This window comes from Pagrus major, chromosome 17 (genome assembly GCF_040436345.1).
Source record: "Pagrus major chromosome 17, Pma_NU_1.0".
Taxonomy (NCBI): Eukaryota; Metazoa; Chordata; class Actinopteri; order Spariformes; family Sparidae; genus Pagrus; species Pagrus major.
Window position 1 is genome coordinate 15980178 of NC_133231.1, and position 13861 is coordinate 15994038.

Consider the following 13861-nt stretch of genomic DNA (forward strand, 5'->3'; position numbering starts at 1 on the left):
ATAAATACACACATTATTATAGTCTATGTTGCTATGAGAGCGCATACATTTCAGGCCCGCCCCCGCAGCTCATTGGCTGAGTTGGGAGGCCGTGCTGCGCAGATCTGTTATTTGATTGGCGGGACGATCCGCCATTACTGCACGTACTCTGACGTCAGACGTAAGGTCAAGAGGAAAGAAGCATGGCCGCTGTGTTGAGAGGGTCTCGGTACCTTGTTGGAAGGTGTTGCAAGCATGCAGACTTTGCATTTGGTAAGCAGAACAAACTGACATTGAAGACGTATCTTGCACGTCGCTGCGCTTCGTTCAGAAGCTCAGGTTGTCACTTAAGAGCTGTTTGTGGCCTGAAAACACTACTTTTGCTCGAAATGTTTGAAGAGAAGTTTGAGTTAATTTTTCGCTGGACCGAGTTCAGCAGCTGCAGCTCACAGCCCACTTGTTAAGGAGCTTCTCTGTTAAAATTACGTCTTGTTTGCGTGCTGGGTCGTTGGCCAGAGCTGTGTGGTGACAGCCAATGTGTTTCGACTGCTATATTGTCAGCATATGCTCCTGTGTCCTCCTGTGTCCTGACTTTTTATTTAAAGCACATTATGTAATGACAGTCACCGTGCTCTTTGTCAAGTCAGATCCTTCACAGGGAGATGGAGGTGGCTCTTTAACAGGACAGCTCTGAGCTTCTTCTACTTAAGCATCATATTATATTCACAGAAAACATATTTATGTATCTCTGTGTTATCCTTTGACATTTACTGTGGGTAAACAAATGGTAGTTGAACAACCTCACAGGAGATCTTTTTTTGTTAATAATGTCAAGATAAATCCCAAGGGGTACTTCTTTGACATATTGTTTTTGAATTTACAATGAACTAAGAAGGTTTGCCTTTTGAAACAATGTTCAGTAATCAGATTCAGGAAATAGTTAAGTAAATATTGATTTGTACTGTTAGATAAGGTGACTTTGGCAGTGAAGGGCGATTATGTTGGAATTACAGACGATGAATTTTGGACCTGGCACTCCGATATCGATATATATAGGTGGATATGCAGACATTTTTCGCAATGATCCTTAAGATGTGGTTATCGAACACGACAAATATGTATTGGAGGCAGGATATTTTACGTTAAACAGTGAACTGAAATTACCCCAAGCATTGTTTTCTGCACTGTGTTCTTTAAACCTAAATGTTTCCATATATAATGACAACATATACGCTGATAGCAATATTTTATGTGATAGGCCAATATTGGCCAATAATATCGACTAATCAATATATCACTCGGGCTCTAAATTGAATTATTTACATAAGACAAACTAGAAATGCGCCAATCCACCTTTCCGTGCACTTGATTTGATTCCGTCAAATCCAGTGCACGGCAATGCTTTATCAACTACTAGTAAGTAGATTTCTAAACATGAGGTCAGAAGTAATAAGAGAATTTCAAAGAGAGCAATGAAAAATTGTCAATCAACCAACGATCTCAGTCTGATATCTGATAAGTGAATTATGTCAGTGAATTATGTAAGCACCTGATACGTTTTTATTGTTTAAAAAGAGTGCCTTTGGGAGTTTCCTTGTGATTTTTAAGTCTACGTGTATCCATAGCCAAAGAGCACCTCATACAAACAGAAAGTACTCCTGCCCTTAGATTTTTTTATGTAAATAAAATGAACCTAAGATATTACATAAAGACTCTTAAGGATAAAGGGACATCTTGCCTAATGACAAACGGACAGAATTTTTGTTTTTGAACATGTTATAAAGATACTGTGTCATATCATGGATACATTTGGCTGTTTTGTTGTAGTCTCCACAAGGTCTATGGCCTCGAAGACACAGGTGGGGTTTGTTGGTCTGGGCAATATGGGAAACCCAATGGCAAAGAACTTGCTGAAGCACGGATACCCAGTCATTGCTACAGATGTGTTCCCAGAGTCCTGCAAAGAAGTGCAAGAGCTGGGCGCTCAGGTGAGAGTGTAGAAATTACAAACAGCTTTTCAATTTTTAAACAGTTTCCATTTGTTGGTTCTCTTCTTACCTCAAGATCCTGTGTTTCCTCAGATTGTGGATAATCCTGCTGAGGTAGCAGAAAAGGCCGACCGTATTATCACCATGCTCCCCTCTAGTCCCAATGTCATAGAAGTGTACACTGGACCCAACGGCATTCTCAAGTACATTGTGGTTTTTCCTTCAGTACGTACATAATAACCTCATGGATTTAAGTCAGATTCTGAAGTGTTAACTTGTCTCAACAGAAAGGTGAAGAAGGGCTCCCTACTCATTGACTCCAGCACCATTGACCCGGCTGTCTCAAAAGAAATGGCCGCTGCTGCTGAGAAGATGGGGGCAGTTTTTATGGATGCACCTGTATCAGGAGGTACATTTTACATTTTTGATCACGTATAGGTTACAGATTGCTCTCTAGCGTCAGTTTTGACCCTTCCCCTGGTTATACCAAATGCAAGCCCTCTAATAAACTCTCACAGGTTGTAATGTTTGGTTTTTGTTTAACCAGTTTAAGAGAGGTGTTGATGAGACTTGAGGCCATTTTGGAGGCTGTTGAGAAAATTGTCATTCCAACCAGTCTAGCAAGCGAGGCAGCAACTAGCAATTATTTTCTTCTTGATTAATTGACTGATTATTTTCTTGATCAGTTGTTTGTTTTATGTTTGGTAAATGCAACTCCAATTCCAAAAAAGTTAAGAAGCTGTCAAACACAAATATAACAGAATCTGATCATTCGCTAACCTATTTTGACATACACTCAATTGAAAAGTGTAGAGAAAGAAAATGTATTGCATGTTTTACCTCATAATATTCATGCTAGCAAGTTTTAAGCCAATTGGGAAAAGGACAACAAAAGACTGGAAAAGTTGTTGAAAGCTCAAAAACACCTGTTTGGGACATTCCACAGGTAAACAGGTTCATTGGTAACAGGTTATAGTTTCATGATTGGGTATGAAAGGATCATCCTTGAAAGGATCAGTCCTTCACAAGCAAGGATGGGATGCGGTTCACCACTTTGTGAAACACATTGCATAAAGTATATTGCTACATGAGCTTGGAAACACTTGCTAATACCATTCGTCACAAGTTGACATCTTGTTTCTGTCATGCCAACAATCCATAAGTCAAAGATATTTAGTTAATAATAACTTTATTCATATAGCACCTTTTTTTAAGAACAGTTACTAAGCATTACAAAGTGCTGTACATAGGGCATACAACATATCAAACAATGCGTCACAAGAAAAGCAAGTATTGTTGAGGAAAATTGCAAAGTATTAATACATTAAAAATACAAAAGTAATTAAACCTGAATAATACAGCAAAGATGAAATCGTCTAAATCAGGGGTTAAAAGCAGCTTTATACAAGTGTGTTTTAAGATGTGACTTAGAACGGGGCACTGATTCAGCACGCTGATCTCTTCAGGCGGGACATTCTACAGTTTGGGGGACTCTGACAACGACTAATCACATTTAGTTTTTTGCTGTAACTTTGCAACTGATGGAAGCTGTGTGTTTGGCCACAGGTGGAGAGCAGCTCTGAGACATGAGGAGTTTCTATCATGAAAGTCTGAGATAATCTGAAAGTATTCAAATTTGCGCAGCTAGAACTTGTGAATTTTTTGCCATTTATGCTTAAAAAATTACTTAAATGATCAATTAGTTATCAAAAATCATTACAGAATTATTTTCTGCAGTTTGATTAGTTAATGTTAAGTTTTAACTCTATTCTTAACTCTGTGTTCTGAAGTGTATTACAGTATATACAGTGAAATAGCTGCTGAAATGCAGTAGCTAATGGGGATCCTAATAAACTGAACCTAAACAGTATTGTAGAATACATAGAAGGGACTGTGACACTTGGGGCATCATGTTAACTAAATTCACGAGCTTTCTTAATGTTCTGTCAACTTGTTGAACTTTAAATAGACCTTCAGCACTTGTTTTAGGTGGCACATCCAGTGTTGGCACTCAAGCCGCCTTTTGCTTCATTTACGGTTGATAAACAGCACCGACGGCATCCATCTAAAGGAGAAGGGGAGAAGGAGGAGCAGCTTCTGTCTGCACAAATGTTCCTCGCTTTAAAATGTGTGCGCTCTCACTTTCCTGGGGGTCCACACAGAAACACAGTTTGTTTGAACTTGGCCTCGTCAACGTCAGGACAGCCACTTTCTTTGAATTGATTTGGGTCCATTTTACAGCCTGGCCCTAAAGATTAGTAATGATTTACACGCTTCCGTCCTGTGGTAGTGCATATGGATTAAAGTTGTCCGGCTTTCCGCCTTGAACTTGTGCATGTGTGTGGTGGTAGTTTAACTAGTGCGAACTGAAGCGCATGTCATACTTTGATACATCTCATCAATCAGCTCCTAAATGAAACTTTTTGAACATCTCCAGTGGTCAGACGGAAATCAAATTACAGTGGCACGCTAGTGACTGTTTAATCCAGCGTGGTTAAAGTTTAAACTTAAAAGCACACATGGTGGTGGGGACGTAATTGAGTCAGCATGTGTCTGATAGTTGTTTCTTCGTGGTTAAAAAAAATGTTAAGGACCAGATGAAATAACTGCCATCTTTTATTTCTCCTTAGACTAGAATGGTTACTTTATCAGAGGCTGGAGTAGACATCTGAAATAAATGAAATGGAGACAGATAATCTTTGACAGGGAGTCACCACACATTTCTCTAGTAGACCTTCCTGAAATAAAAGAATCAGGGTCTCCTTTCTCACTTTAAAAGTGTCAAGAGCTTTTCACAGTTGAGAGGAATGCTTCGACTGGAGAAAAAACACAAAGCTGCTCTGGTATTTTAACCAAAGGCCACCAAGTGTTTCAGGTCTGTATGGTTTTGTTCTGTCAGGGTACTTTGTCTTGCTTTTCAGTAGCTTTAGAAATTAAATACTAGATTGTGACACAATTTTATTTTCTCAAAGTTCAATTTCTTAATCAGAATTTCAATATTGTGACGTTGTTTAAAATGTGTTTATTACTTTCCTCCAGATGTAGCTAATTACTTAAACTATTCAACCCCAAATGTATTTTTGCCATCTCTTTAACAAGTCATTCACTATCAGTTTTCAGTGTTGTTCATGATGACAACTTGACTGTTCTCAAAAGTCAAATCAAATCAATTTTTTTTATATAGCCCAAAATCACAATCACATTGCCTCAATGGGCTTTACAATCTGTACAGTGAACGACATCCACCCCAATACATTTTTTTTAATCACAGCTAATTCATATGAATTTTGAAACCATTTCCCCCTTTTGCTATTTCTTGGCTTGTCTGTTAGCTCCCACCTGTCTTCAGCAGCACAGTCATACTAGTCTGCCGCTGGCAGACTGCTCATGAGGACGAGGGAGGAGGAAATGTATTACACCCATCTTGGCCTCTCTCCATTGGCTTCCTGTAAACTTTAGGATTAATTACAAGACTATGTTGGTTAATTTCTTGGCACCCATGTGGCTTCCACCTGGTTAGTGTATATCTCTGAGCTTTAACCCCATGTGAACCAGAACACACCGTCAAATGTACAAGATAGATTCAGAAACAGCTGTTTCTAAATCTGGACAAAGGCTGACTTCCAACAGAGTCCCAACTCTTTGACTGACTTATTGTCTATTTTTTAAAAGACATGTTTTCAAATACTTGCTTTTAATACCTAAATGACTGTGATTGTTCACTATTTATTGTCCATAATCTTTACTTTGCTTTTTTTGTACTAGCTTTTTTCTTTTTCTTATTTTTTTACATTGCCTTTAATCTTGTATGCAATACTGTTTTATTTTTATCACTTTTAGTCACATTGGAATTCTGTTTTGATAATTGCTGCACACAATATATGGTTAATTCCCTTAAATGTACAGTGAGTTAGTCCCTGTAGTTTAAAACTGCTGAAGGAAACATGTTTTCCTCACTCTAAAAGCATTAAATGTCAACTAGATATGTCCACAAATGTATTTAACTTAACTTATTTTGGATTATGCTCAGGTACCATACTAAATATATGGTCATATTATTGTTCTTTTTAAGTTTCTCTTTTTGTTTGATTGACAGTATAGAACAGAATTGACAGGAAAGACACGAGTAACAAACAAAGACATTTAAATGTTTTTAATTATCTCACTGGAAAAGTTCTGGTTGCACGTCACCTCGATGTTCCAAGGACAGCTTTGTCAATCAGGATAATGAAGGGTAGTGAGACAGAATATATGCACCCATGTGGCTGTTATCAGGCCACAAAACACTCGCCGTCTTTGGAAAGTTTCATGGACCTTTTTTTAATGCGGTTTCTAGAGCTCTAAAAGGATACGATGAACTTCAGTGTTAAAAGCGATGACGTTTTTCTACATGGAAAAAAATCCACAAATGTTTCCACTCTTTGTCAAAGTTGTATCATTAAGGATGGTAGCTGCTACTCCAGCTACTTTCACACAGCAGCTATGATTAACAGTCATTACTTGTAGCTACGAATGAGCTTGTTTTATCACTTGCCTTCATTTTGCCTTTTGTTCACTGATTTTCAGCCGATGAAACTTTTATAAAATCACTACATACCAACCATCTGTGCTTGCTAGCATGCCGTTCAGTGTTTCTAAGCACAACTGCTCATTCCCAGGTGTGGGTGCTGCCAGTTCGGCTAAACTGACTTTTATGGTTGGAGGAGCAGAGGAGGAATTTACTGCAGCCAAAGAACTTCTCAGCTGCATGGGGGCCAATGTGGTGTACTGTGGTCAGGTTGGAACGGGACAGGTATGATATATGTTTGACATATTTTCCTGAAACTGTCATGATGCATTTGTCATTCAGATAAAGTGTTTTTTAACAAGTTGTATGTGTAAAAGAGAGTACATTTTAAGTAGTAAAATATGAGTAATTAAAATGGTGTTCAGGTTATTGAATGCTAATGTCATCTTGTTACAGGCAGCTAAGATCTGTAACAACATGCTTCTAGCTATTGGAATGATCGGGACTTCAGAGACAATGAACTTGGGAATCAGGTGAAAACTCAAATAACGGCATATGCAGTCTTTCTAAACCAAAGAAAAAAGCAACACACTTTGTTAACATGGAATTTGTCTTCCCTCACAGGCTCGGTCTTGATCCCAAACTGTTGGCCAAGATCCTGAACATGAGTTCAGGTCGATGCTGGTCCAGTGACACCTACAACCCTGTGCCTGGAGTCATGGAGGGAGTCCCGTCTGGGAACAACTACCAGGGAGGCTTCGGCACTCAGCTGATGGCTAAGGTTAGTTTGATGACCTCTGGCATTGTACTCCGTTTCCTGGGCCTGCAATCAGGTTTTAGTATTACTGTTGAAATGTTGCCCTTGTCATCACACATACAAAGAAATGAAGCACATTTTATGGCTGTCAAAATTAGGTTTCCTGTTATTTGTGTGGAGAAATAATTTGTTCCTATCAGCCGGATGGTTTTAGAAACAAAAGGATACAAAAATGTTCTTATGTTAACTTCTTATTCATAAAGAGCTGCAATGATTAATTCAGTGAAAATTGATTGCCAACTATTTTGATAATTGATTAACCGTTTCAGTCATTTTTCAAACGAGAATGTCAAACATTTGCTGCTTTTCTTTGTTATTGTTGACCGTGAATGAAGAGTTTTTGTGTTTTGAACTGTTGGTTGGACAAAAGGATAATTTTAAACACATCATTTTGGTCTCTGGAAAATTGTTGATGAGCCTTTTTTTGACATTTTATAGACTAAACAATTAACTGGGAAACTAATCTACAGATTAATCCATAATGAAAACATTCATATACTGTACTTACGTGTCAGATGTATCATAATTTAGTCAGCGACTCATTTCTGGGTCATATGTCGTGCATGTGACACAAACTTAAGTGACGGTGCTGGAAAAAATAAGAATTTCTGACTTCAGTCACACCACTTAAAATGATGCAGTGAGCTGTAGTTTGCATCCCTCTTAAAAGGGAATCAAGCCCATATTATTACAACATAAAGAAAAATTCTCTGTGGTGTGTGGACTGGTGGTTTTGGTTTAAAGAGTTCAATTTTCAGCTCCGGTGGTTTTTCTAACGTATGTTTGCTTTTCTTTTTTCAGGACCTCGGCCTCGCACAGAACACAGCCACCAACACAAAGACTCCTGTTCCTCTCGGCTCCTTAGCCCATCAGATGTACCGTATGATGTGCGCTCGCGGTTACGCCAATAAAGATTTCTCCTCAGTGTTCCAGTTCCTGCGTGAGGAGGAGGGCCAGCAGTAATGTCAGCCCCCACCCCGTCCACAGCCTTGCCAGTTCCTGGCCTTGCACAGGACTAACATAGAGTAGTTGGAGGGCATTTCGCCCTGAAGACTGTTTTTTGTTTTGTTTTTTCGAAGGTGTGAAAAACATGAAGCCAACCGAGCTCTGCGTGAAAGATCATGTGCGCACTTCTCTCCTATTGGAAATCATGTTTTCTGTGTGATCTAGCCTTTATTAAAATGCAACACTCCTTTTTTAGTTTTTAGAAGTAAGTGAATTGTCAGATATACAGAGATCAGCAGACTGTCTTCTGTCTCTGCACATTTTTACACTTAAAAGTGGAAGAAGTTCTGAGGCATCTGTGGTGTTGAGAGGACAACTCATCAACTCTGTCAAGACTGAACGGCTGCAAACGCAGTTCAGTCTCCACATATTTATATAATATTTGTTTGTGATCATTTCTTTACGTTGCTGTTTTTTCTGTTCATGGGGGGTCATTTCTCTTGACAATGAAAAAGTTACTTTGGGATAGGAGTGTCATTTCATATCCTGTTAGGAAATAAAAACAAATTGTGATGTCAGTTCATGTGACAATTAATTTACCACCTTTCTTTTAAACTTGATCAGTTTTTAATTCTGGATTTGGATTTCAACTTGAGCTCAACAGAAGGGTTAACAGATGTATCTATTTTTTAACGAAACAACTAGAAACTTTTTTGCAGTAATGCAAGTTCTTGTTGGAAATGCTGTCATAGATTCAGAGGGAGAAAGCTTTGCGTGGACAACTTTAATAACCAGCAGTGCGCAAACAAACATCAGACAAGGAGGAAGGAGGACACTAATTCTCCCTATGAAAAGGGCGATTTAAATCCTAAATGGCACGGTACAATAATGGCTCCCAAATGTTCTAGTTTGCATGTTGCATCTCCGTAGTCACGATAAAATGCTGCCCAGACATCAGCCTTTAAGGAGCTCTGCTGCAGAGCAGATGAAAGAGAGGGCCAACGCTGCACAAACGAAAAAAGGACACGTCAGCTTTTTTCACTTAAACTAAACGATCCAGCTAATCTCACTCCGATGCTAGAGATTCCTTATTTAATGACGATTTAATTTAAATGTTTAAGTTTTAATTGCGTTGCCTACTGCAACCGTGAAACAAAGCTGACTGTCGCGTCGGTAATTTGGGGATGTGGCCCTCTTTAGGTCAGAGAGGGAGGGCGGCATGTTTCTGATCTAGTTTGCCAAGAGCCACTGAGGGGCCAAGGTGCCACAGGTCATGCGATCACAAGACAAACCCATAAAAAGTCCATTAAGCACTGTAGGCTAAGAGCTGTGTTGTCATCTACTTGATAGGTGCTGCAAACAGAGCAGCACTTTGGTCTCAGGCCTCCAGCACACTTGTGACAGAGAGAGAGCCTGGATGCGCGTCATCCTCCTCTCCAGCACTTTCTAATAACATCTGCATTCAGAAGTCTGGAGGATTCAGTTTAAAACACGTTGATGGTACACATTTGTCCTGTGCATTTTTTACATTTAGCCTAACTCGTGACATTTTGCAACAAAGCGAGAAGATGCATGTTTAATGTTGCCTGTAAGTGAGCTGACAGACGGTTCTTCACTGCCTTCTTGTCCCAAATTATTCTTTGGTTTCATCGTGCAACACGCCGGGCTTTTCTTTGACATTTTGCTCTTGAAGCGATGACAAAAAAGTCATAAAGGTCTATTGTCAATTTTATGTGGCTTTAATTGTGACTCCTTGTCCAATGTCCAAAGTTTACACTCTGTGTTATGTTATAAAAAAAAAAGAAAGGAAACTAAATCCTGCTCATTTAAGAACTGTAACGTTAGCAGAGGTGGCAAAAGTACACATTATTTACTCAAGTAGAACTACTTGATTTTTACTTGTGTAAAAAAAGACTCTGGTAGAAGTACTGATTCAACTTCGTTACTCAAGTAAAAAAAAAAAAGAGTACAAGCTCTGAAATGTCCTCAAAGTGTAAAAGAAAAAGTGAACCTCACGTCATATTAATGTTATTGAAGGACCCTTGAACTTAAAGGTGGAATCAGTGGAATTTGTCCGAGCTGTTCGTAAACGCACCACAAAGATAGTTGATTGTTGCGTCTCATTCTCAGGACTTCATGTACCGACATCTTTCAACAAAAAAATAAGAAAATAAGAAAAAGCTGCAGCCTCTGTGCAGGAGTTACAAACATTTATTTGGTTGGTAGAGCACGTGCTGCAAACTTATGAGACCAAACCAATCAAAATGATTGCAAAGCGTTATCAAAATAAATACCAGTCCAGGTCTGTTTAGGTATCATTTTATTTATTTGATAACAACAGAGCGAAATGTTTTATTTTTAATATCATATTTGTATATTTCAGAAGTCCTACATATTTGAGCCTCGTGGGCCTGTTTTAGTTTAATTTGACGTCAGCGTTCCCACTTCAACTCAAAGACGTGGTAATTAATTACACGTTTAACACGATCGCATCATTTCTATTCGCCAGACTAATTTAAACACTGAACGCAAAGTACCTTCATTTTTAAATATCTGCACGTGTGTGTGTGTGTGTGTGTGTGTGTGTGTGTGTGTGTGCGTGTGTGTGTGTGTGTGTGTCGAAATGAAAAGATGAAATTAAACTCTTCCTCACCAGCAGCAGCAGCAGCTCGCGGCCTGTTTGCTGTTCAGACACGGATCCTCTTTTTTTCTGTCTAACAGGCTGAACAGCTCAGTTCACATTGTGTACACCAGCTGCTGATGCGTGAACGACGTGGCTGAGATGATTCCTGTTCTGCACCTTCTCTACATTTTTTTTTTTTTTTGCCTGTTTGTTTTAACGCGAAATTAAATAACAACGCATTTTTCTCTCCAAAAACACAGAAAATTCCCGATTAGTTCAGCAGGAGTCTGTTAACGTGACAATGCAATAAAACAAACTGAAAAAAAAAACAACAAAAAAATGAGTCCTGAACCTATTCACCGACATAAAACATTATGCTTTTCTCCTGAAACCACTGCTCGCTCCTGCCTACCCAGCTATGAACCCGGGCCATAAAGATTTACAGCCTCAAAAGGTGGGAAAACTCTATTAAAAATAAAAAAGGTGCTCAAATTTAGGTGGGGAGACATTTCTCCGCGTCTGTGGTCTCAACTTAGAAATGTTCAACAAAACCGAATCTACGAGTAACAGTATGCGTCCATATTCACCTCATTTAGGGTGTCAGTGCTCCCACACAGCTGAATGGTTCGCTGTTATATATATATGTATAAAAATACTGAACCGTAAACAACCTTTTATTTTGATTCTTGCGCTACAGCCTCGTTTTCATGAACGATTTGTTTATATATCGTATATGTGCCCAGATGTGTGAGTGGTTCAGCTCTGCGCAGGGAAACAAGAGGCCACCTATGGAGGCCGGATTCAGGATTTTGAAGAAGAGTTTATTTTCCTCTAAGTCACTTTTCACTCCAGTAAAAGTGTAAAATAATTCATCTGCAGCTCTGATTTTGAACATTTAATGCCGATAGATTATTTTCTGGTCACTAAAGTCTGAGAGCCTCTACTTCTTGCTTTTAATTCTAAGAGTTCAAGCAACTAAAAAAAAAAAAAAAAACGAGCCCAGTCTCTCGATGCCTCTTTCGGCATTCAGCGGTGTTTTCTCTTCGGGCTTCCTGGCTCGAAGTGGCTATTTGGCCAGACTGCAACTTTCAACTTGACCTTGGCCTCCAGCCGCGTCCAGCCCGTTTGAGGAAGAGTGCAGCCAAATGTGGCATGCTTTTGGTCTTTTTGTGGACACTGAAATTGTGTCTGGATTTGCACGTTGTAGCGCGAAAATGTGAGAACGATTGAATGTTATTGTTGCTATAATACGCGTTTTAAATGTTTCCATAAGACACCAGCCTGTTTCTTTTTAAATCGTCTCGCTGTGACCATTTTGCTTTAAAAATCCTCATTCTGAGCCAAACAGTCAGTCAGATTATTCAGTAAAATGATTGTATATTTAGTAAAAGTCTGCACCTTTGACTGAAATCTTTACATAAAAAGCCGAAATAATCATTTAAATCCACATATCTGAAAACAGTTTTGCTTCCTCTTACATAAGGAGCCTGTGCAGCCAAAATGGCACGCGTAATTACGCATCAAAAAAGCATAAATCATACAGTTTTCTCATGTCATGTGTTACACAATTCATCATATAAGCGTGTTGTGACGGCACAAAACTACAGACAAGCTTGCCTCACACAAAGTTTCTCTCAGTTCGGGACTCAAATATCACTTTAGTTTGGAAAAATAATCCCCCTGACGCTCCTTTAAATATCTAAAACATGGATCTACTGATGTGCAGCAGCTCGTCGCAGATATACAGCTCGATCTGCATTATCTGATGTCTAGACGTTTATCATCTCCTTTGCATATCACGTGCTTGGCCCTGGCCAATAACCTCGCGATCTTTATGTACTCAGGCGTGTTGGTATCGTTACTCTGCCCGAGTCCCTGTCTCTGCTCAGTCGAGGGGATTTTGAAAAAGAGTTGGTCGTCTCGATGTAGGGCATGCTATGACCGCTTCATTACTCCTCCACTCGCACTGGATTGACCCGGTGATGTTCCTCTACGACAACGGCTTGGATGAGAGAAGCAAGAACATGGAAGGATTTACTGGAGGCAATTTCGCTGCGAACCAGTGCAGGAATTTGTTAGCGCATCCAACCTCGCTGGCTCCCAGCACCACCTACACCGCTAGTGAGGTGCCAGTCTCTGGCATGGGGGAGCCTGGCAAACAATGCAGCCCCTGTTCTGCCACCCAAAGCTCGCCCAATGCGTCTTTGCCCTATGGATATTTTGGCAGCAGTTATTACCCATGTAGGATGTCACACGGCAGCGTCAAGGCGTGCGCGCAGCCCTCTGGTTATGGCGATAAATACATGGACTCGCCGGTGTCTGGTGAGGAGTTCTCGACCAGGGCGAAGGAATTTGCATTTTATCAGGGCTACTCTTCGGGTCCTTACCAGCCCAGCTACTTGGACGTCCCTGTCGTCCCTGCGCTCAGTGCTCCATCTGAGCCAAGGCACGAGTCTCTGCTGCCCATGGAGCCCTACCAGCCGTGGGCCATCACCAACGGGTGGAGCGGTCAAGTTTACTGCACCAAAGAGCAGCCACAGTCCAATCCTCTGTGGAAGTCCTCGTTACAAGGTATTTTATTGTTTTACTATCACAGAAATGAGCTGTTAAACTTCATGAAATATGTGCATGTAAAGGAAATTTTAAAGCGCCCGGAAGAGGAAAATTAAAAGAAAACTAGAGGAATAAATGTTACCAAAAAACCAAAACATTTTCTGTCTGATGTCCAGCAGATTAAGATGTGATATTTCTCCCTCTCCACAGACACTATATCTGGTGGGGACAGCTCTATCCGCCGTGGGAGGAAGAAGCGTGTGCCTTACACCAAGGTGCAGCTCAAGGAACTGGAAAGGGAGTACGCCGCCAATAAATTCATCACCAAGGACAAAAGGAGGAGGATATCCGCGCAGACGAACCTGACAGAGAGACAAGTGACAATCTGGTTTCAGAACAGACGCGTGAAGGAGAAGAAAGTGGTGAATAAATTCAAGAGCTCCAGTTAG

General features: G+C 40.0%; 2 protein-coding genes across 2 annotated transcripts; both read left to right on the top strand.

Moving 5' to 3' along the window:
- The first annotated feature begins 150 nt into the window (after positions 1-150).
- On the top strand, positions 151-8814 carry hibadhb (3-hydroxyisobutyrate dehydrogenase b). Its single transcript, XM_073486012.1, has 8 exons — positions 151-252; positions 1807-1967; positions 2061-2170; positions 2255-2376; positions 6626-6759; positions 6931-7007; positions 7099-7255; positions 8093-8814. The coding sequence occupies exons 1-8, from the start codon at positions 183-185 to the stop codon at positions 8252-8254; spliced, it is 993 nt and encodes a 330-aa protein (XP_073342113.1). The 5' UTR covers positions 151-182; the 3' UTR covers positions 8255-8814.
- A 3982-nt stretch (positions 8815-12796) lies between these two features.
- On the top strand, positions 12797-13861 carry hoxa13b (homeobox A13b). Its single transcript, XM_073485754.1, has 2 exons — positions 12797-13430; positions 13623-13861. Exons 1-2 carry the CDS (start codon positions 12797-12799, stop codon positions 13859-13861), a joined length of 873 nt encoding a protein of 290 aa, XP_073341855.1.

What these genes read in the sequence shown, in the direction of transcription:
- hibadhb (XM_073486012.1), top strand. Translation starts at nt 183, where the DNA reads ATGGCCGCTGTGTTGAGAGGGTCTCGGTACCTTGTTGGAAGGTGTTGC. An exon ending in GGACCCAACGGCATTCTCAA is followed by an intron (nt 2,171 to 2,254) that starts GTACATTGTGGT and finishes TTGTCTCAACAG; the next exon opens with AAAGGTGAAGAAGGGCTCCC. An exon ending in GGATGCACCTGTATCAGGAG is followed by an intron (nt 2,377 to 6,625) that starts GTACATTTTACA and finishes GCTCATTCCCAG; the next exon opens with GTGTGGGTGCTGCCAGTTCG.
- hoxa13b (XM_073485754.1), top strand. Translation starts at nt 12,797, where the DNA reads ATGACCGCTTCATTACTCCTCCACTCGCACTGGATTGACCCGGTGATG. An exon ending in GTGGAAGTCCTCGTTACAAG is followed by an intron (nt 13,431 to 13,622) that starts GTATTTTATTGT and finishes CCCTCTCCACAG; the next exon opens with ACACTATATCTGGTGGGGAC.